Genomic DNA, 23013 nt, shown 5'->3' on the forward strand with positions numbered 1-23013 from the left:
TAAAACGAAATAATTTTTTTCATTTTTCGACTGTTGATCAAAATGGCGGCTTGGCAAGTTGAGACAAATTTTTCCCTTCGCCCTTTGGTCAATCCCAACTTTCGATCTCCGTTTTAGTTGTAAATTTACAATAAAATCCCATGGAGTTGTGATTTTTGACACGAGGAACAGTAGTAACAAACGGTAAAAATACACAATTAAGCACTTTTCCTTTCTTTTTCTGTCATTTTGATAAACAGAAAAGTATCTTTTTCAAAAAACAAAATTCAGTGTAGTTCCATTTTTCTGGAAAAATACACAAACAATCCTGGTATATACTAACGAAACAAATAAAATTACTTGTCTTTCGTTTGAAAATGAAATTTTTTCCAACATGCAAGACTTAAATTATACATTAGAATCGTTTATTTAGTCACAAATTGTGAGATGAATAAATGGGAAAAAGAACGACAATACTATCAGCGTCCAATTTTGGATAAACGATTAAATCGAATTTTAATAAAGAAATGGCTTATTGAAGTATGATTTTGCCACCCGATTCGATCAATTTTTCATCAGATAAGGAATGGCAATTTTAAAATTTTTCATAACGATTAACTAGAATTATGGCATAATCGTAGTATAATTTTTCCACCTCATTCCATCAATTTTTGGTCAAATAACAAATGACAAAAATAATTAATGAATTGTGAAAGGATTAAATAGTAAATAAATCGGAAAACAAATGAGAATGTTAAAAGCGTTCAATTTTGTTTAAATGACTAAATAGAATTTTCATAAACCTGGTATTCGTTGTGGATCAAGATAATGCTATTTTTACGCAATGTATATTAGTCTTTCGAAAAAATTAGTACAGTTTTTGGATATTTTTTGAAGAAAATAAAATAATTTTAGAATTTTTCGACTGTTGATCAAAATGGCGGCTTGGCAAGTTGGGACAAAGTCCATTTTTCCTTCGTCCTTTGGTCAATCCCAACTTTCGCTCACCGTTTAACTTGTAAATTTCAAAAAAAATCCCTTGATATTGTAATTTTTTAAAATTTCCCGAAAAAATGTTGAACTCTGGACACCGTTCGTTGCAAGTTTGTTAGAATATGCAGCCGTTTGTGGCGGGCATAGGGTCGGAGGGGTGGGGTGAGCGGTCGGGTCTCTTCGCTCTAACGGTAACCGTGATCAATAGAGAAGGGGTCAGGTTTGAATGCGGCTGTCCCGATTGGCTGGCGTCCCCTCCGCCGCCCGTGCAACCGCTCGGCGCTCAGCGCTCGTTCTCCCCACCTCTGGACGCGCACTCCGGCCCGAAACGAGAGACCCACTACGTCCAACGCCATAACCGACGACGAGATAACCGTGATCGCCCAAATACCAACTCACACACATTATGGTAAATATCCGCTTTGGTATATTATCTTCTTTTACATGCGAATTATCCTTCTCGATCATTTTCCCATTAAACCTTTGTTTTTCTCGTCGTGCAGGCCGGTGGCAAGGCTGGAAAGGATTCGGGGAAAGCGAAGGCCAAAGCCGTCTCGCGGTCCGCTCGGGCCGGTTTACAGGTAAACAAAATGTATTTTTTAACGTCTTAACGAACACTTTTTCATCGCCGCTAATCACGCGGTCCGAGACGCGGACCTCCCCTCGACAAAATAACCTAAAAAGCTTAGCGATTTTTTATTTAAACGTGTGTTTTAATTGTGTACTAACGTTTTTTCAGTTCCCGGTCGGGCGTATCCACAGGCATTTGAAGAACAGGACGACGAGCCACGGGAGGGTCGGAGCCACAGCCGCCGTCTACAGCGCCGCTATTTTAGAATATCTCACAGCCGAGGTAGGCTTCCTTCGGCGTCCCTTTTTTTGCCGCCATTCGCCGCAGAGCAAGGGCATGTTCGAGCATGGTTTTCTTACGTTTTACACTTTTCACTATCGACTAATTAACACAGCACAATAATTTTGACAACTCTAAACACACGGTTTAATTCATTGATTTATTTTTATAAATCGACTTTTGTATGTACACGATTTATTTAACTAAATATCAGGATAACTAGCCGTACTCATTTTACCCGTAATAAAATATCGTGTTGGCACATTTCTCCGTAATATTGGCGGGAAAATCCTTGGGGTAAAACCTCTACTTTTGTTTGGGGAGGGATCTTAATCAGCCCCTTTTTTAAATAATTTTATGTGCATTATTTGAATTTAAACTTTCCATTTCATTTTATAACTTACAGTCGATCCTTGATAGTTTGAAATAGTAGGGACTACAAAAGTAATTCGAATTATCAAGAGAAAAGAAAAGAAAGTTATTAAAAGTTGATGTGCATTCTTAAAAGTTATTACTTAAATTGTACATATAAAAACATGGTAAAAATAATGAAAAAGTGGTAATAGATCAACTGTAAATTGAACATTGTTATTCATGATTATTTGGATATCGCGAGAAGCAGTCTGGTGTGACATAGGTGTAGAAAAACACAACAGAATAATGACACATCTACACAGAAAACACACTTTGAGCCCTGAAGATGAACCCAATAAAGATTGAAACGTTGGAACAATAAAGAAAATATTTTTCTAAACCTACGCCACACCATACCGCATCTCACGATCTCCAAATAATCATTAATTAATGGTCAATAAACACCACACATTGTTACTCATTATTTAAGAAAAATCGTGAAGCTGTTTTCGTTACCAGTGCTAAGAACACATTGACCAAACACTGACCGCCGATAATCACAAACTAGAGAAAAAGAAACTTGAGGAATAAACGATACATGGAAATTCAGAGGAATAATACCCCCCCCCCCAAAAAAAAAAAAAAAAAAAAGAATAATATATTGAGAACAGCTTTTATAAGTACTAGTTCAATTAAAAACATCCTCTCAAATAAAAAAAAAAAAGTACAAAAAAAAAAAAAAAAAAAAAAAAAAAAAGCAACCCTAATGAATGTAATTGTATCTTCTAAGCCAGTGATTCCCAAACTTTGTGCTGCGGCTCCCCAGGGTGTCGCAGATGTACTACAAGGGCACTGTGAAAATTTTCTATAGAAAATATTTTTTATATTTATAAGAAAGACTTAAAAAATTAGGTTTGATTATTTATTAAATAAAGTTGCAGAGAATTAGACAAATTAGAGGTTGAGATTTAGAAATGATGGAGTGGGTGCGGTGTTCAATCCTTTTTTAAAAAAGATAGTTCCTGCTCACAGTAAGTTTTAAGATCTGGATTTCGAGCCCTTAGCTCATCATCAGGTCGAAGGATTTCTACAACCACGTCTCTCAACATGAATTGCAAAAGTGAACCCGCCGATACCTATATATAAATGTGTGGTGATTAGTGACCGTTAATCGATACTTATTCAGAAATCGTGAGACCAGACCGCATCTCACGACTTCTGAATAACTATATATAAATGCTTTTCTGAATTGGAAATTATTTACTACTCGCCACAGAAAAATTCTAAGTATTAAGGGCGCTGGGAACGTAAAAATGTTTGGGAACTGCTGATCTATGCAGTCGACCAGCCTTTACTCTGTAATAGTCTCATTGATTAGGGTATGTGTTCATACCATCCATGAGACTAATATAAACATAAAAAAATCGAGATAATGAAGAGAAGTGGCTCCATTTCAATTTATAGAATGCTCGTTCCCCCTGTTACGTTTTTATGTTTAAAACATTTCACATTATCAAGTGTATCAAATTATACAGAATATTTTCTATTTACCGAAGTGACCTGAGTAGTTCGTATTACCAAGAAATTCAAATTATAAAGTTTTGAATTGACAAGAGTTGACAGTATATGTTCGTGGGTTTCTTTTAGGTTTTTATGTAATACCTGCACTTTGTTACAAATTCAATTTTTGTGGCACATTCATTGTGCCCATATTTAACAAAATTCTGTTAAATTGTCCTAGTAATTAGGTTTTGTAATTTATTTAATTATATCTTGATTTTTTTTTAACATCAATCTTGTTAAAACAAACTTAGGACACTTGCCCATTATTGTACCATCACTTATGCAATTATTCACATATAAGTTTAATTGTTTTAATATTAAAAAAGTAACGTAAATTGCCAGTCTTTACTATTGCTGATTAGAAAAAAATAAATAAAATTAACACGGTTGGAACCATGTATAAGAAAGAACATTGAGTGGTTTGCAAATCAAAAGTGGGTCAGTTTCAAAGGTTGAATATTACAAAGCCTTTAGTTCCAACTTTATTTTGTTTGGAAAGTTTTTCACTTACATTCCTAAGCTTCTTCAGCCTTATACTAATAATTCTAATTTACATTAATGAAAAGAAACCAGCTAACAGGCGAAAAGCTTTCCAAATAAAATAAAATTAAAATCAGTTGGAATTAAAGTCTTCATTGGTATTCTAGCGTTGATGATAGAGTTCAACAAAAAAAGCAAACCAAATCTCAAAAAAACAAGGGGCAATTTCTTTTGAAACGTGTGAACAAAAACTAATTTAACTTTTTGGTATTGAAATAAAATGCAATTAAACAACTAAATTCAAGCACTTTTTATAATCAGCGTAAAAAAAAAAAAAAAAATGTAATATTGTTAACCTAGCATTATCCTGTCAGTTTGAAAGAAGGCTGGGCATAATATCTGCAATCCATTATGTTTAGTGGTCTGGTTGACCAAATTACTTTTTTTCAATTAATTATTCTTTTTATGTATGGTCTTCGTTGAAATGGAAAAGTCAGTCACGAGTGGGACTAATTGACGGTTCGAATCCCGCTTGTGACTGACTTAACACAAAAAGAATATCTGCAATATTGAGACAAAACTGGAACTTTTTTATTGTGCTCATATTTCATAAAAAGCAATGTAGTACGAATGAAAAGGTTTATTTTTTAAGTATATCGACACTTTTTTAACATTGACATTTTTATTGTTTTTGAGGCAAATTTAGAGCACTTGCAGATTGTTGTACCACTACAGAACATTCACATGTTCAATTTTCTAGGCAGGCAAAATGGTTATAAGTCAAGTTGTGTTAAAAATCGCTATATTTTACAGATGAGATATCTGCACTAATTAGCAAAAATTCATCCATTTCTTTTGAAGCATGTAAACAAAAACTGATTAGTCTTTTCAACTTTTTTCAGTATTAGAAGTATCAACCACTTTTTCTCTTACGAACACTCTGGATCAAGATGTTGAAGAAGAAAGCAAATTTAGTTGCTACTGCCAAGCTTTACTGTCCTTGGCAACGTTGAGACTGACTTCAAGGAAATTTGAGATCGCCTGGAAAAACTTAAATACGCCAATCTATAGACATATTTAAGGTTGTTTTGCTCTGATGATGACCTTAAAATAGGTCGAAAGCTTGGCAGTAGCAACCGAATCGGCTTTCTTCAAGACCATACCTCGATCCAGAGTGTTCGTTTTTAACTTTTGTCAATTAATTAAAGTTGAATTGTAAGAATGCACCTCAAAACAACTAAATAGAAAGACTTAAATTTTGCATTTGGATAATAGTGAAAGAACTAAATGGGGTGACAATGGAAAACATTGAAAACATACCTTTTTAATTAATTAATTGACATGTTAACTTTACATAGATCGCGTGTTTTTCTTATAGTAATGTATTGTGATGAATATATACAGGGTGTCCTCTTTAGATGGCCCGACTGTTTCTCTTGAACCAATGACGCTTTACACTATTAAAAAAACGTTTAAATTTTTTTTTTTTTTTTTTTTTTTTTTTTTTTTTTGAGAAAAATTATACAGGGTACCTCAGGTTCAGTTCAATTTCAAAATTTCTACATCCTGACACATCATTTTAAAGGGGTTTTACGCTGAAAACAATAGTGAAATCAGATTTTCAATTGGTCCACAAATGACATTGTTATAGCAGAAAGTTTGAAAAATTACAGGCAGTCATTTGGTTTGCTATTTATTAATCATATTTCTTGTTCGAACTTCCTGCCTTGTGTTGAGATGCAAAGATTTTCTCTTTTTAACTTCCCTTCACCGGTGCTCAAAGCGATAGTTGGAGGTGGTAAAAGAAGAAATATGGACAATTGGGTGTTTGTGTTTTGATTAATGACAAATGACTTATATAAATTTTTGTTGATAATTTGTTCAAACATTTATCGGGCTTTCATACTTGTTCCAGTTAATGGTGAATATATTTGTTTTAAACTTCTGTTATTTTCATAATTAAAAAGAATTTCAATATGCCAGCATTAAAAAAGAAAGGAAATATGTTAACATCATTGGGGTTTTAAATTTTTTGTTCATCAAATATTAAGAAAACTATAATTATTTCAATTACGTTGTAATTTATTTTTTCATATCAGATGTTTATAAAGTGAAAAAATTGGACCTTCATACTCGTGCTATTGAAGGTAGAATATTTTTTATCTTTCCTTTTTTCACTTTGCTATATTTAAATGGTCAAGTTTGAAATGACTTTATTAGTGTAATTTTGAGTCTTCTTTTTAGTTATTGTTATAAATTTTTATAGGTACTTGAATTGGCTGGTAATGCGTCCAAGGATCTTAAAGTGAAACGTATAACTCCAAGACATCTGCAACTTGCCATCAGAGGAGATGAAGAACTTGACAGTCTGATCAAGGCAACCATTGCTGGTGGTGGTGAGTACAGCATTCCTACATACTACGTGTACTTTTTCGTCTCCTCCTTTTTTTCTGACATTGTTTCTGTTTCAGGTGTCATTCCACACATCCATAAATCACTTATTGGAAAGAAGGGTTCGCAGAAGCCTGTGTAAAGTTTAGTTTCTCCTTTATTTTTTTACTTCAGATATTTTTTAAATTAAGGATATTGAGGATTGTATAAAGTTTAAAAAAAATTATAAACACCGCCGGAGACAAATAGAGAAACTTAATAAGAACTCTTAAAGCCAAAGTGTTGCGTGTGTTGTACGGATCCGGGCGGAACCTCAAAAAGTGCACATCTCATTTCTTTGAGATCTATAATATTTTTCTGTATTTTTGTTATTTTTCCCTCCCTTTCGCTTTGTTTAAAGTAAGGAAAATTTTTCATTCATGTAAAATTCATAAATGCTCAAACTGGAAAATTTGTGTAACTGTAATTAATAAATTTATTCAATTTAAAAAGTATTTTTATTACTTGGGCAATTGTATTGTTTATTCATTCTAACAATTTTAGAGGGGAAAATGCCTTACCTTAGCAACAAAAATAAAATAATTTTCTAGAATTTGCCCTTTTTTCATAACCATAGTTTTTGGTTTCTCTCCTCAGTTTCCATTTTGATCTTTGGTGTTCATCCTGATTTTAAGTTTTTAATTGAATATCAGTTTCATATGAGACAATTTTGTAAGTTTTAATTATGAATATTGTATACTCTGTAAATATAACTAGTATTAAATGTGGTATGGTTTGTATTTTGAATTTTTAAGTTTTCCCTATTTATCACAATATCGTACTGTTTAAAAACAATTAATTATTTTAAGGACAAACAAAAACCGAAGTTTCTTTGTTAAAACGTTTTATCTGAAGTTTCCTTTTCTTCCTCCCTAGGCTGTCACAATTTCTTCAATATGCTTTCGGCCAGGATATTTATTTAAAAAAAAAATGGTTAAGATGAACCGATATACAGGTGTGGGAGCCTTAGTTTTAATACTTTGTTCTGGGGGTTGATGATGCCAGGCCGCAATAAAATTCACCTCCCTCTTTGCTCGATTTCCCAATAGTTTTTAAGTTATTCACGATTTTTGCAGTCTGGTCGTGGTTTCGCAAATTTTACATGCTAGAACTTTTGTTCCGAGGACTTTTAAAAAAAGTGAACAGGGAAGCGACAATTTCCTGGCGATACAGCTAGATTTGTAGTTTTCATAAAAAGTGCAAACATTTAAAAAAGCCATCTTTTTCAGCGTAAAATTGTCTAAAAAATGAGACAGCGCAGGTCTGTAACTTAAAAGGCTGAAAAAATATGCATTTCCAAAGTTGTCCATTTTTTGTGTGCAAAAACCAGATGGTCGGTTGGAGTCAGCTCCTGAACCCAGAACAATTAACTGAATCATTCTCCAGAGGGTTGTTTAAAAAAGTCTATTATGTACAAAATATTCAAAACAAACCGTTTACAAAATTTATGCCTTGATAGGATGCATGGGGGTTTTAATCATAAAATAAGAAATACCATTTTATTTGAGGTACATCATCAATATGAGTATTTTATTAATCAATAAATAGGTATATACAATTATTTACAGACTAAAAATAAATAACAAAAATCTAGTAAAATCATAATTTACTATAAACAGTTCATTTTTTTAGTTCTACATATATTGAATATTTAATTTGTAAATAGTTTCTATTAATAATCATTGCGATATTTTGTCAACATTGTAGTTTATATAAATGACAATAAAATAAAATCTGTTTTTTTACAAATCGTTTTTCAAATGAGCAATAAAAAAAAAGTTAATACAGTTGAATAAATATAAAAAATAGTTATTTATATTATGTACATAATAGTTCTTTTTGTTTGTCAAATCACATTCGCTAATATTAAAAATAAACTTAATTATACTATCACATGGAAATTAATTTATATCATGCTTATTTTGCGTGACAGCAAGTCTTTGGTTACATTCGACCGTTGGGCTATTTCTTGAGGATGGTGTTGAAAAATTTAACCATCCTTGTTCGAGCATTGCCTGCCCGGTTGGGCTTTAATCATGTGGTCCCAGATGATGATTCAGGCGGGACGAAAGGGGTCCACTTCAAACAATCTCTGTCAATCTCCTTGTATGTGACACCCCTTCTTTTCGACCTTTCCTCGTACTCGTCGATGACATCCTTGAAAATTAAGAAAAACAATGTTGGTCTTTTTGTAAAAACAGAGAAAAATAATGGAATAATAAACAAACTTGTTTTTTTAGAATAATGTGTTTCCCCTTCCAGTATTTCATCATCCCGAGGGCTTGGAGTGTGCTTACGATGTCGTAAGAATTTATAGCCATCTCTTGACTAATATCTAGTAAAGTTTGTTATAAACATTACAGCATGTTTTTTCAATAAACGATATTAATTATAATTAAATATACCTTTCAAGGATAGTTGTTTACCACCAAGGTTGCACAAGTATTTAAGAAGAACGTCCTTCCAATAAGATCTATACGAAATGAGACCAAGATCAGATAATGGTTTTTCTGGAGAGCCAATTTTTCCTTCAACCCTTGTTAAGAGATAACCTGAAATTATCATTATATTATTACATATTTTTTATTTATTTAAAATACCCACTAAAGTCAATTAGAAGACGCCCGTAGCCTTGTCTCTGATACGGTGGCAATGTCAGAATGCAGGATACATTGTAGTTAAAAAAAGAACTTTTTTCCTAAAAATTTGTCAAATAAAAATATCTGCCAAAATTAAATTAAATTATGTATGACTTGTACCTTACTGAAATAACCAACAGTATGACATCCTTCTGAGTCACTGATTGTCATGACGTAAAACAAAAAAGGTTCAACATCGTAATAGAGAGTTTTATGGTCGAGAAAAAATTTAGCAAGGAGGCATAAATTCTGGCAGTAGGTTTTATATCTCTTCCCGTCTACTTCAAAAACTGAGATTTTGTCTTTTCTGAAAATTAATCGAATTATTTCAATCTAGATTCAAACAAAAAATGAAGTTTTTATGCTGATTACCTGTAAACTTCTTCCCCTGGAGGATGACGCCAGACGCATTTGGCCACATGCCTTTCTAACGTCATTCGCTCTCCCATATAGCGCAGGCAATACTCGCAAATGTACAACTTTGGCAATCTGGCGTAATTATCCGGATAAGGGCTTTGGTACCAGACCTCCATCTCAAACTTACCCATTTCGATGTATTTTGTGCAGTGAACATTTGCTAGAAGTTTTAATTCGTCCTCCTGTGATTCATTAAAAATCATTCAATACTTATCGATTCAGACAAGAACAAACAAGACAAAATGTGTGAACTTTTAATTTTGTTACAAACACAGTGAGGAACAAAATTCACTTAATGAATTACTTAAGGACTTAACTAGGCTAGAATCGCTAAAAAGCTGTTACTTTATTTAATTAAAATTATTTTTATTTGTTGAAAAATACTACAACTACCTTCAAGTAGGTAATCAAGTAACAATGATAAAATTGATAACAATTAAGGATTCTTCAAGGGGGAAGATGAAAGATTAGATTAAGGATTAAGAAAGATACGGAGTTTGGATGTGGTGGATGTTCGATTGCTGAACCCCCACCTCCAGTTCATATGTCCATACAGGCTTACTATGGTGTTACAAAGAAATATTTTATTTTTGAGAAGTATACAGGTACATAGAACTCTGTATTATAACATACTTCTTGTTTTAATCATGGGGGGGGGGTTTCCAAGTCATACATTTGTCGATGAACAGTCCCTGGGCACCTTGTCTACAGTTGGGATTGAAGTAAACTGGAGAAGGGATCTTTTAACAGAGAGTGACAGCTGTCTGGGCGGATTTGACTGTGTTAAATTTTATTCTTTTTGCACCAAGACTTTTGTGGTGTGAGGTGTTACTGAAGGTTTTGAGTGAAAAAGAGGATCAGGGCTTGAGATGATCTTACATTGTCTACAAAGGGTGGATGGGATATCTTGTATACAGCCGGTAATGTGTGGGGCTAGAACACTATCCTAGGGGAACACCAGGAACAATATGGTAGTTTGGGCCAGACCTTACTTGCTGACAGTGAGATAGCTGTAACAATTAAATAGGTAGAAGGTTTCAAGTGGAAACGACAGGATCAGAATTAACTGACAGGATTGCTGTATTGTCCGCTAAGGTTAGTATGGTAGTTTCAGGATGGGCTGGCATCAGCTGTGCACACCTGGTAGTGTGAGAGTCAGAACGATACCCTGAGGAATGCCAGTATGGATAGGGACATATGCAGAGAGGGAATTAACTGCCTTCAATGACACAAAAATGAGCCAGTGAGTTAACTGTAAAGTATGAGATAATACGTGGAAGTCTGGGTCTTCAGCCAAACTCGATGAAAAGCTTGACTTACATCAGAGAAAGGCCCCAAGACAGTACTGCTCCAACTCAAGGGAGCTGAAGGTAATGTCTATGATGCGATAACATTATTGGGACATGACAATTAATTAAGGTTTTTAGTTGAGATGAAAAAAGTCAATGGCACGAGAGGGATTCGAACCCACGACCTTCGGCTAGATACGCCGCTGCTCTACCTCCTGAGCTATCGTGATCTCGATCCACTCTACCTTAATTAATTTTCATGTATTAATTGGTCAAGCGGATCATGAAAGTAGTGAATTAATTATTGGGACAGTTAAGTGGCAGTTGTGAAACCAAACTGTTAGAGATTTCTAATTTTTTTATCCCAAATTTTTTATTTTTTAAATTTATTTATGAAACATTCAGATATGGGAGGGTTTCCATGCTGTAGGGAAGTAGGTTGTATGATGGTGATGATGGTAGTAAGGATACTAGGAAGTAGGGTTTCTGCTCCCCAGACACTGCAGCCTTCTGGCTTATTGTACCTTCCTGGTTCCCTAATTCAGTGCAATAGGCACAATCCTTCTTCTCAGAAGTATCGGTCATTGACTGTCTCTGATATAATTTCATTTAGGTTTTTTTTATGTTTGTTAGGTTAAATCTCCATTGAGCTGTTGCTTTGTATCCGAAGATGATATGGGTGGATGTTTCCTCCTCATTACATAATCGACAGATGGGATCATCGTTGTATATACCCTTCTTGTGTAGATGTTTTCAGATGCCAGTGACCGGTTAATAGTCCTATCACTCCTCTGAGTTTAGCCCTCTCCAATTGCAGCAGTGAGTTTGCCAGTCTTGGTGAGGGTTGTTTTATCATAAGTGTCCAGCGCCACTAGCGTTTATCCAACCAGGTTGTAAGAAGCACAGAATGTAATCGATATACAATAAATACGATGATCTTTTTGGGAAGGTGTAGAGAGGAATAATCAGGCCAAAACCTGGAGCTTTCTTTGATTTGAATGTATAGTAGAATGAATGTTAAAAGTTTTAAAAAGCTTTAGGAGGAAGGGACAATGAATCAGAGAGGGTAAATATTCCTTGACAAATTTTAAGTCTTTGATGTTGGCATATGGAGTGAACACTGCGATCATATAAGAGGCAAAAATTTTCGCTTTCTCCTTGTCTAACTCGGCCCAACTGCAATCAACCTGATGAAGCAGGGTAGATACCATACCGGTAAGACAGGAGATTTTTAGCTACCACCCAGTGTTGTTAGTGATTCAGTGAACGGTCTGAATCAGTTTGAGTGGTAAGCTTGTAATTGTCAACTGATGTTTTAGTTTATTGTTTTTGTTTATTTGAAGTCGTTCTTTTGAGCCTGTCTTTTTGAACTTATGAGATAGCAATTATAAAGTAAAGTTTTGGTCATGACCTATTATCCCACCCTCAAGAAGGAAAAATCATAAGTTAAACTGTTGAGGTCGAATTATAAGAAAATAAAGTAGTAAAGTATTTAATATGACTTACAATAACTTCACTCGCTACAGCTTGGGCTTCTTGGAATAATTTCAAATCGTACTTATTTGACAATTTAGTTAGATCTGGCTGTCGGTCTTTGTGATCGTTGTCTGTTTGATGGTCGTCTTTTGGTACAAATTTACTTCTAATTTCTTTAATTTTGTCCCTATAGGTCTTTTGTTCGGGTGTCGGGTTCATCGAATGTCCCTGCTTTAAGGACATCATGGCTTTTTTACGCTCTTCTTCTTTCTTGAGTCGTTCATTGAGAGCATCCTGAAATACAAATTTATATTAAAACCAAAAATTAATGCTTTATAAAGAATGTATTAACGTCCTTACTTTGCATTGTATAGGTGTCAAATTGTGATATTTTGGGCAGGCTTCTAGTGTAAAATGCTTGTCAAATTTTCCACTAAGGTGACCAGTTGAGTCACAATCTTCTAGAGGGCAACGTCTCTCCCCAGATTCGACAACATTACTCAATGCTTTAGTATTAGATCCTTTCTGTCTGGATCTATGAACTGTAGCATTTTTAGTGTTGCCTTTCTTTGTTGGGGACTTACTCAAAACAATTTTACCTGGAAAACGGTTTATAAGTCAAATCAAAATATAATAGTCTAATGGAAGTTTCATAGGTTGCAACAGTAAGGCGTTTACACAGCACCTCATCACCAAATGGAAAATTGGGTCAAAAATAATAAAGTTGTGATATACTTACTTGCATCTGAATCAGAATCACTTGCAAGTCTTGACATAACATGTTTACTCTTTCTCATACTTGATGAGCGAGTCTGTTTTCTAGATGGAACCATATCATTATCTGAAGTGGGTTGATGAGGTGATACTTTTTTATCCTTTTTAACGGGGGTGGTTTTTTTGTTAGAAGCATGATCCACAGTTTTTGGTCTAGGAGATGCTCTACTTGATTCAGAACTGCTCCCTATGAGTTAAAAATTAAAACAAATTAACTAAACAGATTCAATCACCTTACCTGATGATCTTGACGTTTCTGATGAATTTGACGAGACTGAGCTTGTTCTTTTAGATGCAACTTTTGATTTTGGCTTAGTTTTGAGAACTTTTGTAGCTGCAGTTTTCATTGCTGTTAGTTTAGGAGGAGGGGTCAATGTGTTATCATCGCTGTCACTACTGTTATCCGGGCTGAAAATACTCTTAGTTTTATGTTTCTTTTGGTCTTCCAGTTTGGGCAGAGATGAAGATTGCTTTAAAGTTTCTTTTGGGGCTACTTTTTGAGCGGCTTTCCTGGGTGGGTTGACTTTTTTAGCTAAAACTTTTTGAGGTTGGGTGGATTTAGGTGTAGTTTTCGGTACCGGGGTCACTGTAGCAGAAGATTTCGGTTTAGCCTGTGTTTTTCTCTTTGAGTTCATTTTAGGCGACGAATCTTCGGAGTCAGATGTAAAGTTTGTATTCTTGTGTTGCTGGCTCGGGCGGCCTTTGACATTTTTCTCCTTGCTTTTGTCCTGCTCTTGAGAATCGGACTTACTTCTCGTTGACGCTGTACTCGTTCTTTTCTTTGGAACTGGCTTCTTTTCTGAATCTGTTGAACTCTTTCCGACACCACTTTTTCCGCTAGTGGTAGTGTTTTCTGAATCAGAGCTGCTACTGTCACTCCCAGACGATGAAGACGATGTACTTGTAGATGATGAACTACTACTCGATGAATCTGAAGACGAGACAGCATCCTAAACAAAGGTAATCAGTGAATAACTGATTAAATTTATTCCATGTACTGTTGCAAATGTAATAGTGAAATGATCAAAATCTAGTTTTATCATTACTGATGATCTATTGCTATTAATTTTTGACTTATTCAGACAAAGCAAAGTATGTCATTAATAACTGTATGTATATGAAATGTGTTAGATGAACAGCAACGAACAGCACAGATTATGCTGATGCGCTGACGTGCTGAGTTCAACCGCAGACTCTACATTCTGACTCACCACTACGAGTTAAAATACTAAAACCACTATGAGAGAGTTAAATATATCTTTAAACTACTATTTCATTAAATAATAAACTTACATTTTCAAATTATGCGTGAAGGATATAAGAATTATAATCACCACAGAAGCAATTATGGTTATGTCTCAACAAACCGTTTATAGCTGACCAAAGCAAAGTCTCAGCCGATTCTTTGCACAATTCTTTTAACTTTTGAATCGACTGAGCTTTAAAAAGCTGAAACTTGAAAAAGTACCGATTTAAATAAATATTTACCTTTTTCTTCGGTGACATTTTTGCTGTTACACACGCCTCTTCAAGGCGTGTCGAGACTAGAATTTGCTAGTAGTCGGTTTTCCAAAAAAAAAAAATTTAAAAACCCACAACACAAATCAGCTAAAAGTACAAAAACGACAACAACAATACGAAAAAACTAAATAAATAAACATTGTCATAAACAAACTAGACCTCGGCCGACCAGAGTGGTCCGTGAACGTGAACGTAACATCCCCTGGGGTGGGGGGTGGGGGTTGCGGTAATATTTTTGAATTTATAAAATCAGGCCTTGGTTGAAATGTACTGAAATCCGTTTATTACAATTACTCGCTTTGACATTAAAATCAATGTTTAAAAGTAAAAGAACGAAACCAGTCATTTACACCATTCTGCAATAAAGGAGCGAAAAATTCAAAGTTTGAAAATATTTCTATACTACACAGGGATAGGGTTTTGTGAAAGTCTGTGTGATTAAAACTGTTATTAAAAATTGCACTTAAAACTATCCTCTATTATCCATCAATTAAAACATAAAACTGGATAATATTGAAAATTTTCACTATTGTACTTCCAGTTTTAGGTATGGTACACATGAAAAAGCTTATTAGGAAGGAATTGCAAAGGAGCACCAAATGAATGAAAACCTAGGCTTCCCTAATTACTGCTTTTCCCTTTGTTAAATGTGGTAATGAACTGACATTGGGTCACTTATTTGATCTGTCTTCAATTGCGGGTTTGTCGAACTACTCAAAGCGTTTCGGCATTGTGCCATCTTCTGTGAGAAGCTCATACATACCTTTCAAGTAACGTAGCCTGACTGGCTGTGTTTGAAATGGTGCTAGGTGTTGATGCTTGTGAACTCATGCTGAACTGACATTGGGTCACTTATTGAGACTATCGAGGGTTTGTTGAACTACTCAAAGCATTTCGGCATTGTGCCATCTTCTGTGAGAAGCTCATACATACCTTTCAAGTAACGTAGCCTGACTGGCTGTGTTTGAAATGGTGCTAGGTGTTGATCTTTGAGCTTGTGAACTCATGCTGAACCGACATTGGGTCACTTATTGAGACTATCGAGGGTTTGTTGAACTACTCAAAGCATTTCAGCATTGTGCCATCTTCATTGAGGATTTAGTACATACATTTCAAGTAACGTAGCTTGATTGGCTGTGTTTGAAATGGTGTTAGGTGTTGATCTTTGGACTTGTGAACTCATGCGGAACCAACATTGGGCCACTTATTAGGCTTTAGGGTTTAATTATACCAATCCACAAACTAGAGACAGATATAATATTAAAAATATCACAATACATCACAATACCCATACTTGGTCTTAGAGCCATCTGTATACCAGATATAGTCGGCATTAACTGAAATATCTTTCTACCAGTCTACTATAACGAGTATCTTTTTGAAATTTTTTTTAAATCAAATCTAAATTTTGGTATCAACCAGCATCCCTAGAAACTTGTCTGCCTCCCAAAGTTAAGTTCCTCCCAAAGCTTTAATTGTTCTATTTTATGCAAATAGGCTATGGAGGCTGTCCATGCGTGTGCAATGTGGCTCTTTGACTCCCAGGGCAGCATTTAGCCTCATTCCAGTAATGCCCATGTTAGTCTTTGAGCAGTCTTCGTCAACCAAACCTAGATTAGATTATATGGAAGCCGGCCTATTTATACCAGTATTGGTCCAATTGGTTGGGGTGTAATATACTGCACCCTTTAAGAGCTATTGTATCCCCTGTCGCACCACAGTTTGTTAATAGGTGTGTTGGTGTCTCCTCTGCCTATTTGCAAAATCTGCATGTGCCGTCTTGGATTATTCCAAACTTCTTTAAATGTCCATTTAACTTGCAGGTCCTGTTAAGAATCCTGTTAGGATTCATAGTTTTTTCCTGCTTCCTTTGATACATTCTGTCACTTTTTCCTTCCAAAGTTTGTAAGGAGGTTCTTGCATTGTTTGTGTACAATGAGTGAATTCCATCGTTCCTTCATTTTCTTTTTGTTCTTCTGTCTGAGGTACAGTGTAGGTTCCTATGCCACAGAAGGGCTCGGGTCCTATCAGCAGCCCCTTTCCTTACATGGGTGTCCACTTTCTCATTGCCTTCTACTCCCTTGTGTCCTGGGACTCAGCAGAGGCTGACTTTGTTCTGCCTATCTAATAAGTTTAATTTGGTTTTGCAGTTTAACACCATCTTTGAACTAATGATGTTTGAGCTTAGTACTTTGATGCTGCTTGGCTATTTGACATGGTAGCTATGTTCTTGTTTTTGTACCCTTTAGTCAAGTTGAACTGATTACATCTCTTGATTGCATGAATGTCAGCTTGGATTTTCCCATGGGTTCTGAGTATTTGGCTCCAGGACCAAATACTTCTACCCCTACCTTCTTGTGTTCTAGATCCATCTGTGTACCAAAAGATGGTGCCATTCTTAAAGGAGGTGTTTTCCTCTCATTCCCATTATTTTTTGGTATCTAGGTTTATTTTGAAGGTTTGATTAAATTCAATTGATGTAACTGCTGTGTATAACTAAGAGGAAAAAACTTTGCACTTAGTTTGCATTTACCGTCAGTTTTTTGCTCTCTGTGTGTCTTTATTGAACTGTTCATTCCAAGAAAATCTTTGGTTAAAGATGATGTGTAGATATATAATTTGTTTACAAAAAAAAAGAGCCCCACTTAGCTTGAGTGGTTTTTGTCATCCTAGTGTCTGTTTCTTGGGAAAAAGAATATATTATTTGATATGTTATTAAAAAAAAAAAAAAATCACTATATACGTAGGTCTTGCTGTTTTACTTTAAAATATGTATAACTAAACGGTATATGATGAGGTTCCATTGTAAAGAAGCATACTTTAAAAGAAATATTGTTTATAATGGGAAATATTTTTCGATTTCATTTGTACAGCACGTTATTTGGTCTATAATTGAAAAATAAAAATATAAGTTAGTTAAAAAGAAAGTACCTAAATTTTGACAGTGATTCTCTGGATCTCAAGACGTTTTCCTGTTGCTCCTGCAGAGTGCAGTTTGCTTGAAAATATGAATCTCGTTATCAATCGGGCGGGAAAAGTTCCGTCTGTTGAGTTCCATCTGTGTTTGACTTGTTTTAAGTCAAAAAGGTAGTTTTGAGTTTTGCCATGGAAATGGAAGTGGATGGAACGATCAACACAGAAAGGAGCCTGAGTCTCATTGGATCACGGCAGGTCTCCGTCACCGTGCAGGACATCGAGGCGACTGCCCTTCTCTTAAGAGTGATCAAAGGCAGAATATTGTTTCTCCTTTCGAAAAATAACACTTGTGAGTTTTTATTGGATTGTATTTAACGAGTAATTGTTTAATAATTGTTTTCATTTATTAGCGAATAGCACACATAATGATTGGTCATCGGTGGACCACGATTCTAACGACGAAGTATCAATTTATTTGCTTAAAGTCGCCTTGAAATACATGAAACGATGTGTTGACACTCATCCAGCCCTGTCGAATTTTCTATGGCAGAAGATTGTCCTTAACGAATCCGACAAAGCAATTGTCCACAAACAAAAATCCATTTCAAAAGACTTGTAAGTAGATAAAAGTATTTCTGTTTTATTTAAGGATATATTGTATTTAAAAAATTAAAAAAATCAATTTTCAGTTTGTTGGAACAGGCGGTAAAAGAAGTCGTGAACCTTGCGGTCCACATTTATGAGCTTATGAACAAAAAGCTTAAACAGTCCAAGAAGTACATGGAAGTTGTGCACATGAGCTGGCAAGTACAGTCTAACGTGAACCAGGTTATCCCAGATTCTGAGGATGAAGAGAGTGATGTTAGCGAGAAAATACGGTGAGAGTGCTTAACACTATGCTAGTCACACCTCCTTATGGTAGAAATGTAGTTGCGTCTCTTCTGAGACATATTTTTTTAGATTCACTTTTTTTTTTGCTGCAACAAGAAAGGGAATCTGACAGCTTTGTCATTTCAGCCCTGAGCGCATGCGAAATATTGCAATGCATAAATATTCATTGCATTTATTCTATTTGATGGATGGAGTACTCAATATTCATCTATCAACTTGCATACAATAACAAACAAATCTAATTGGGGTCGATGGGGTAGTTTTATAAATATTCTGCCATTTATCCAAGTCATAAGCTCGAAGAGCGATGGGGTTGCTATTCCACCATCAGCCCCTCCCAATTCACACTAATAAATACACTCACTCATACAAAACACATATCTTGACAGCTATACACAATAAAAAATTCCCAACTCCCCTAAAAAGTGAAACAGGGGACCCTGAAACTTGCTACCGTGTTTGAGCACCATTCTTAAATCCGGCGGCATGCCTACATACTCTCTGTATGGAGCCATGGCATGACACACCTCTATTAAGTGGGATACATCGACAACCTTTCTCAGTATAAGGGTCATCTGCGCGGGCTTTGGCCCGTAAGCAGGTGCCCGTTTACCAAACATGTATGGTCAATCCTCAATCAGGTGAGGACGATCCCTCGTCTCCTGCTCAGGTTCTCTGAGGGCCATCTACCAGTTATCCTCTTGACTCGCAAGAGCCTCTGTGACGACCCCACCCACTGACGCTGCCATCTTTCTTTTATCATGTTTTTCACTGCATGTTTAGCATCAGAGGGTCTGATTGCGATGGTCCAATCCAGAGGGTGGGACGTCCCAGCTTTCGCCGCCTTGTCTGCACATTCATTATCGTCCAGGCCGACGTGTCCAGGAACCCAGACAACAATCACTATTTTTTCTGAGAGGCTCCAGCTCTGTGAATTTCTCTAACAAGAGCACGACGAGAGGATCTACAGAACCTGTCTCGTATATCCTAGACAGCGCTCAGAGAGTCGAAGGCTGAGCCCTCCTTGGTACACACCGCCTCGAGAGCATGCCAAATTGCATACAGCTCTGCCCTGCAACGGCCAGAAGGTGGCCACTCCCTCACTATACACAGCACACACACACACACACACACACACACACCATTGCTTGTCTTGGACCCATCTGTAAAAATCAGACGAAAACTGGTGTATCTATTTCTTAGTTCAAGGAACTTAGTCTTGTAGAGGTATGGCGGAGTACACGATTTGGACAAGTTTGCCAGATCTTCGAGGTGAGTACAGCCAGAAAGGTCCAGGGGAAGCACCTTCCCCAGTGCCAGTGGCCCTCCCTAAGGACTCAGGAAGCGTTTTTTTTTTACTTTAATTTTTTTTAAAAATATAATACAAATTGACATCCCATTAATCTACCTCGTAATAGATGCGTTCTGCGATAGTGTGTGAAATCTGTGAGATGGCTTTTCAGATTCAGCAATAATTAGCACCTATCTACCCCTAAAAACAATGGAAATTGACCATCTCTTCGTTAGATGTCTTGTTACCAAATTTATACCATAGTTTTTCGCAATGCAGTGTAAGGGTTTTTTAACATACAAACTTTTTTCAACTTGCTTGCCTTTCTTGCTAACCCTACTACAAATGTCTCTTTGATTTCTTCACTGCAGGTGACTTATTTTTCTTCACTTTGCCCTGTGTCATAAATTTCCACTTTTTCTTAAATTATTTCATCATTACAATCAGGTGCTACTTTGTCAACTTAGTACTGTAAAAAGAAACAGATTCATTTTGTTTGTTTTTACTTTCAGTGTCAGAATCCACCTCAGATAATGTTTTGGGGTTTTTATGACATCCTCTTCATTTTGTATTAATAATATAATAAATTGAGGCTTAAAAAAGTGTATAATGGGGCCAATTAAGGCTATTTATCACATTAAAAGTAACAAAAGAAAAAATTAATGAATACTTACAAAAGTGGTTATGTGGGAATATAAAATGCATTACTACCAAACACAGTCAAACTTTACTGGCACATAAGTCTCAGTCAGCTATGAGGATGACTAGGGGTAGAAGTATGTATGTTCTAATGTCCCTGAGCAACACCTAAAAGCGTTCTAGCATCTTTTAGATGAAATGTGATGAATGTTACAACTCTTAAAAGTAGAAACAGTTAAATTCAATTTTCTGTTGATTTCAGGTTTCAGAAATCGAAAGGAAATGCTTTAAGGCGAGTAAAACGATTGGGGGAAATCATACAGAGGCTTCTTGTGATTTATCCTGTTGACTATAAGAAGAACGAACCAATGAGAACAATTTTGAAACGTCTTGTCATTGTTGATTCAATGTAATAGGAATTTTCTTAAGATGTCTGTTTTATATTCTATTTCTTCTTAAAAAAATGTATGTTTACAAATTTTTTATGTACCTTATATAATCTCAATATCACATGCTTATTATAGGTACATACATCATGTGAAAAATTGAAACTATGACTTCTTGTGGCAATAATCGCATTTATGTAATTTACAAAATAAATTACCAGCACGCCATGAAAATCGCCTACCTCTGTTCTGGAAGTTTAGGGTCATATCTTGGTCTTATTTGTCCCACCGTCAAAATTAGATTCTAGGAGATGATAAAGGTAGGCCATTTCAGCCCCCAATTGGTTTTTAAGTCTAAATCTATTCTCACTTTTTAATGAATTCTTTCTTCTTTTACCATTTATTCAAGTAGAGGGTGGTTCTCGATATTTGCTGCATCACTCTAGTCTAATTGAGGGTCTGTGTTAGTCAATATTCCACAATCAGCCCATTCACACTAATAAATACATTCACTCAATATATATAAAGATATCTATCAGTATTATATATGGGGGGAATGGAAAGTAATGTCGGTTTTTTACATTAAATTCAATCAGATAAATTGTTAACAAGTTTTATTTTTAATTATTAATGTAATTACCCTCGTTATGAACAACCTTTTGCCATCTAGTGTGATAATTTTCAATGCGAATCGATACAAAAAAATTGGTTTTTGAGCAAAATATCAAGAGATGGCATTTTAGACATCATTCATTTTTTCAAAATTTTTCTACTTAGAAGATGTGGCGATCGGAATAAAAGTAGAACAATAAAATGTGTGTATTTCTGCTTTTTTCATTTGCCTTAAATAGTTTGTAATAATTGTAATTCTTTCCCTGTAAAAATCATATTCTCTGGTGTTAATTTTTGTTACAAAAATCAATGAAAATAAATTTACAATATATTACACTGTTTAAAAATTGTTTAATCTTTTCTTAATCCTGATTTATTTTAGATTTTTATACATTGATGTTAAATTCCTTGCCATTAGAACTGATATTCTCAATTAATGAAATCAAAATATTTTAAATTAATTAAAAGTAAACAAAAATTCTACTCATATAGAACATCAAAATATATGTTGGTGTCTTGAATTAGTGGTCAGAACAACTTTACAATTTTTTGTCATATTATTCTCAAATATTGTTGGATTAGAACCCAGAGCCATGGCTACATTATTGGCTAAAGTAGTTAAGCAAAGAAAAATAAACATTCGATTCAACATGTTTTCTTTCAGTTGTGAAAGTTTTAATGTCCAATCCCATCAATTTTGGTTCACGTGACATCTTTCTCATTCAACAATGTCACAGGGTCGTAGACATCATATCCCTTGAGTGGAAGGGATGCTGCTTGGGTGTTTCCCTGGACGTGTGGCAAACATTTAAGTATGGCATCCGAGTTTCTCTGTGAACTCAGGAACTCCTATTCACTTATTACCTCGTCCTAAAATCCTATCTGATATGTACTTTCAAGTATGAATCGGAACATCATTCCACTATGCTAAACCGGGTGTACTTCAAGGCAGCATCCTTGGTCCCATTCTCTTCTCATTATACACTGCAAGCATTCCTATCAATACTGATGCATCACTACTTAAATATGCAGTCAATACTGCCATCTTTTCAGCAAACCCAGACCTATAGTGGCTTTCAGAAACTTCCAGTATCATTGTACCTCTTGTTTGGAAAAATGGTTCAAGAAATGATGGATCAGACTCAAGAAACAAATCCCATAGAAATAACCTTCTCCCTCTTCCAACGTACTACAACTGTATTCCTCTCCCTACAATCATGGTACCCACAATTTGGATTTTACATTGATAAAAGACTTACTTGGGATCCCCACACTTGATTCAAAGAACAGAACTTGACGATTTTAACTTCTCAAAAGCCTATCTGACAACAGATCGACTCTCACTACAAAACTAACACTACATTTATACATAACTACTACAACCAATCAGGACATACAGGATTGATCTGTAGGGTTCAACTAAGTGGTCCATGTTCCAAAGAGTCCAGTCCAAAATTCTTGCCCAAGCTCTATTTCATATCCAATCTTACTATCCACACAATCCTTCAAATCC

At 35.3% G+C, this 23013-nt stretch overlaps 3 protein-coding genes across 4 annotated transcripts; 2 read left to right on the top strand and 1 right to left on the bottom strand.

Moving 5' to 3' along the window:
* Positions 1-917: 917 nt before the first annotated feature.
* LOC106668657 (histone H2A.V) lies at positions 918-7374 on the top strand. Its single transcript, XM_014397611.2, has 5 exons — positions 918-1381; positions 1476-1553; positions 1712-1825; positions 6486-6615; positions 6691-7374. Exons 1-5 carry the CDS (start codon positions 1379-1381, stop codon positions 6750-6752), a joined length of 387 nt encoding a protein of 128 aa, XP_014253097.1. The 5' UTR covers positions 918-1378; the 3' UTR covers positions 6753-7374.
* Positions 7375-8487: 1113 nt separating this feature from the next.
* Positions 8488-14973, bottom strand: LOC106668652 (histone acetyltransferase KAT7). Its single transcript, XM_014397603.2, has 11 exons — positions 14733-14973; positions 13483-14194; positions 13210-13431; positions 12831-13069; positions 12501-12764; positions 9661-9887; positions 9409-9595; positions 9254-9347; positions 9055-9201; positions 8878-8984; positions 8488-8806 (listed from the first exon to the last, which is right to left on the bottom strand). Exons 1-11 carry the CDS (start codon positions 14748-14750, stop codon positions 8684-8686), a joined length of 2340 nt encoding a protein of 779 aa, XP_014253089.1. The 5' UTR covers positions 14751-14973; the 3' UTR covers positions 8488-8683.
* A 2792-nt stretch (positions 14974-17765) lies between these two features.
* Positions 17766-21392, top strand: LOC106668631. 2 transcript variants are annotated; one of them, XR_001340779.2, is made up of 5 exons: positions 17766-18030; positions 18092-18296; positions 18371-18559; positions 20765-20967; positions 21027-21392. XR_001340779.2 is itself a non-coding variant. In XM_014397561.2 (4 exons), the coding sequence occupies exons 1-4, from the start codon at positions 17871-17873 to the stop codon at positions 20913-20915; spliced, it is 705 nt and encodes a 234-aa protein (XP_014253047.1). In that variant the 5' UTR covers positions 17766-17870; the 3' UTR covers positions 20916-21392. The 2 variants fall into 2 exon arrangements, 1 of the variants encoding a protein (XP_014253047.1); XM_014397561.2 differs by having other exon boundaries at positions 20765-21392.
* The last annotated feature ends 1621 nt before the right edge of the window (positions 21393-23013 follow it).

The sequence above is a fragment of the Cimex lectularius genome, unplaced genomic scaffold (genome assembly GCF_000648675.2).
Source record: "Cimex lectularius strain Harlan isolate CLEC.00 unplaced genomic scaffold, Clec_2.1 scaffold7, whole genome shotgun sequence".
NCBI lineage: Eukaryota > Metazoa > Arthropoda > Insecta > Hemiptera > Cimicidae > Cimex > Cimex lectularius.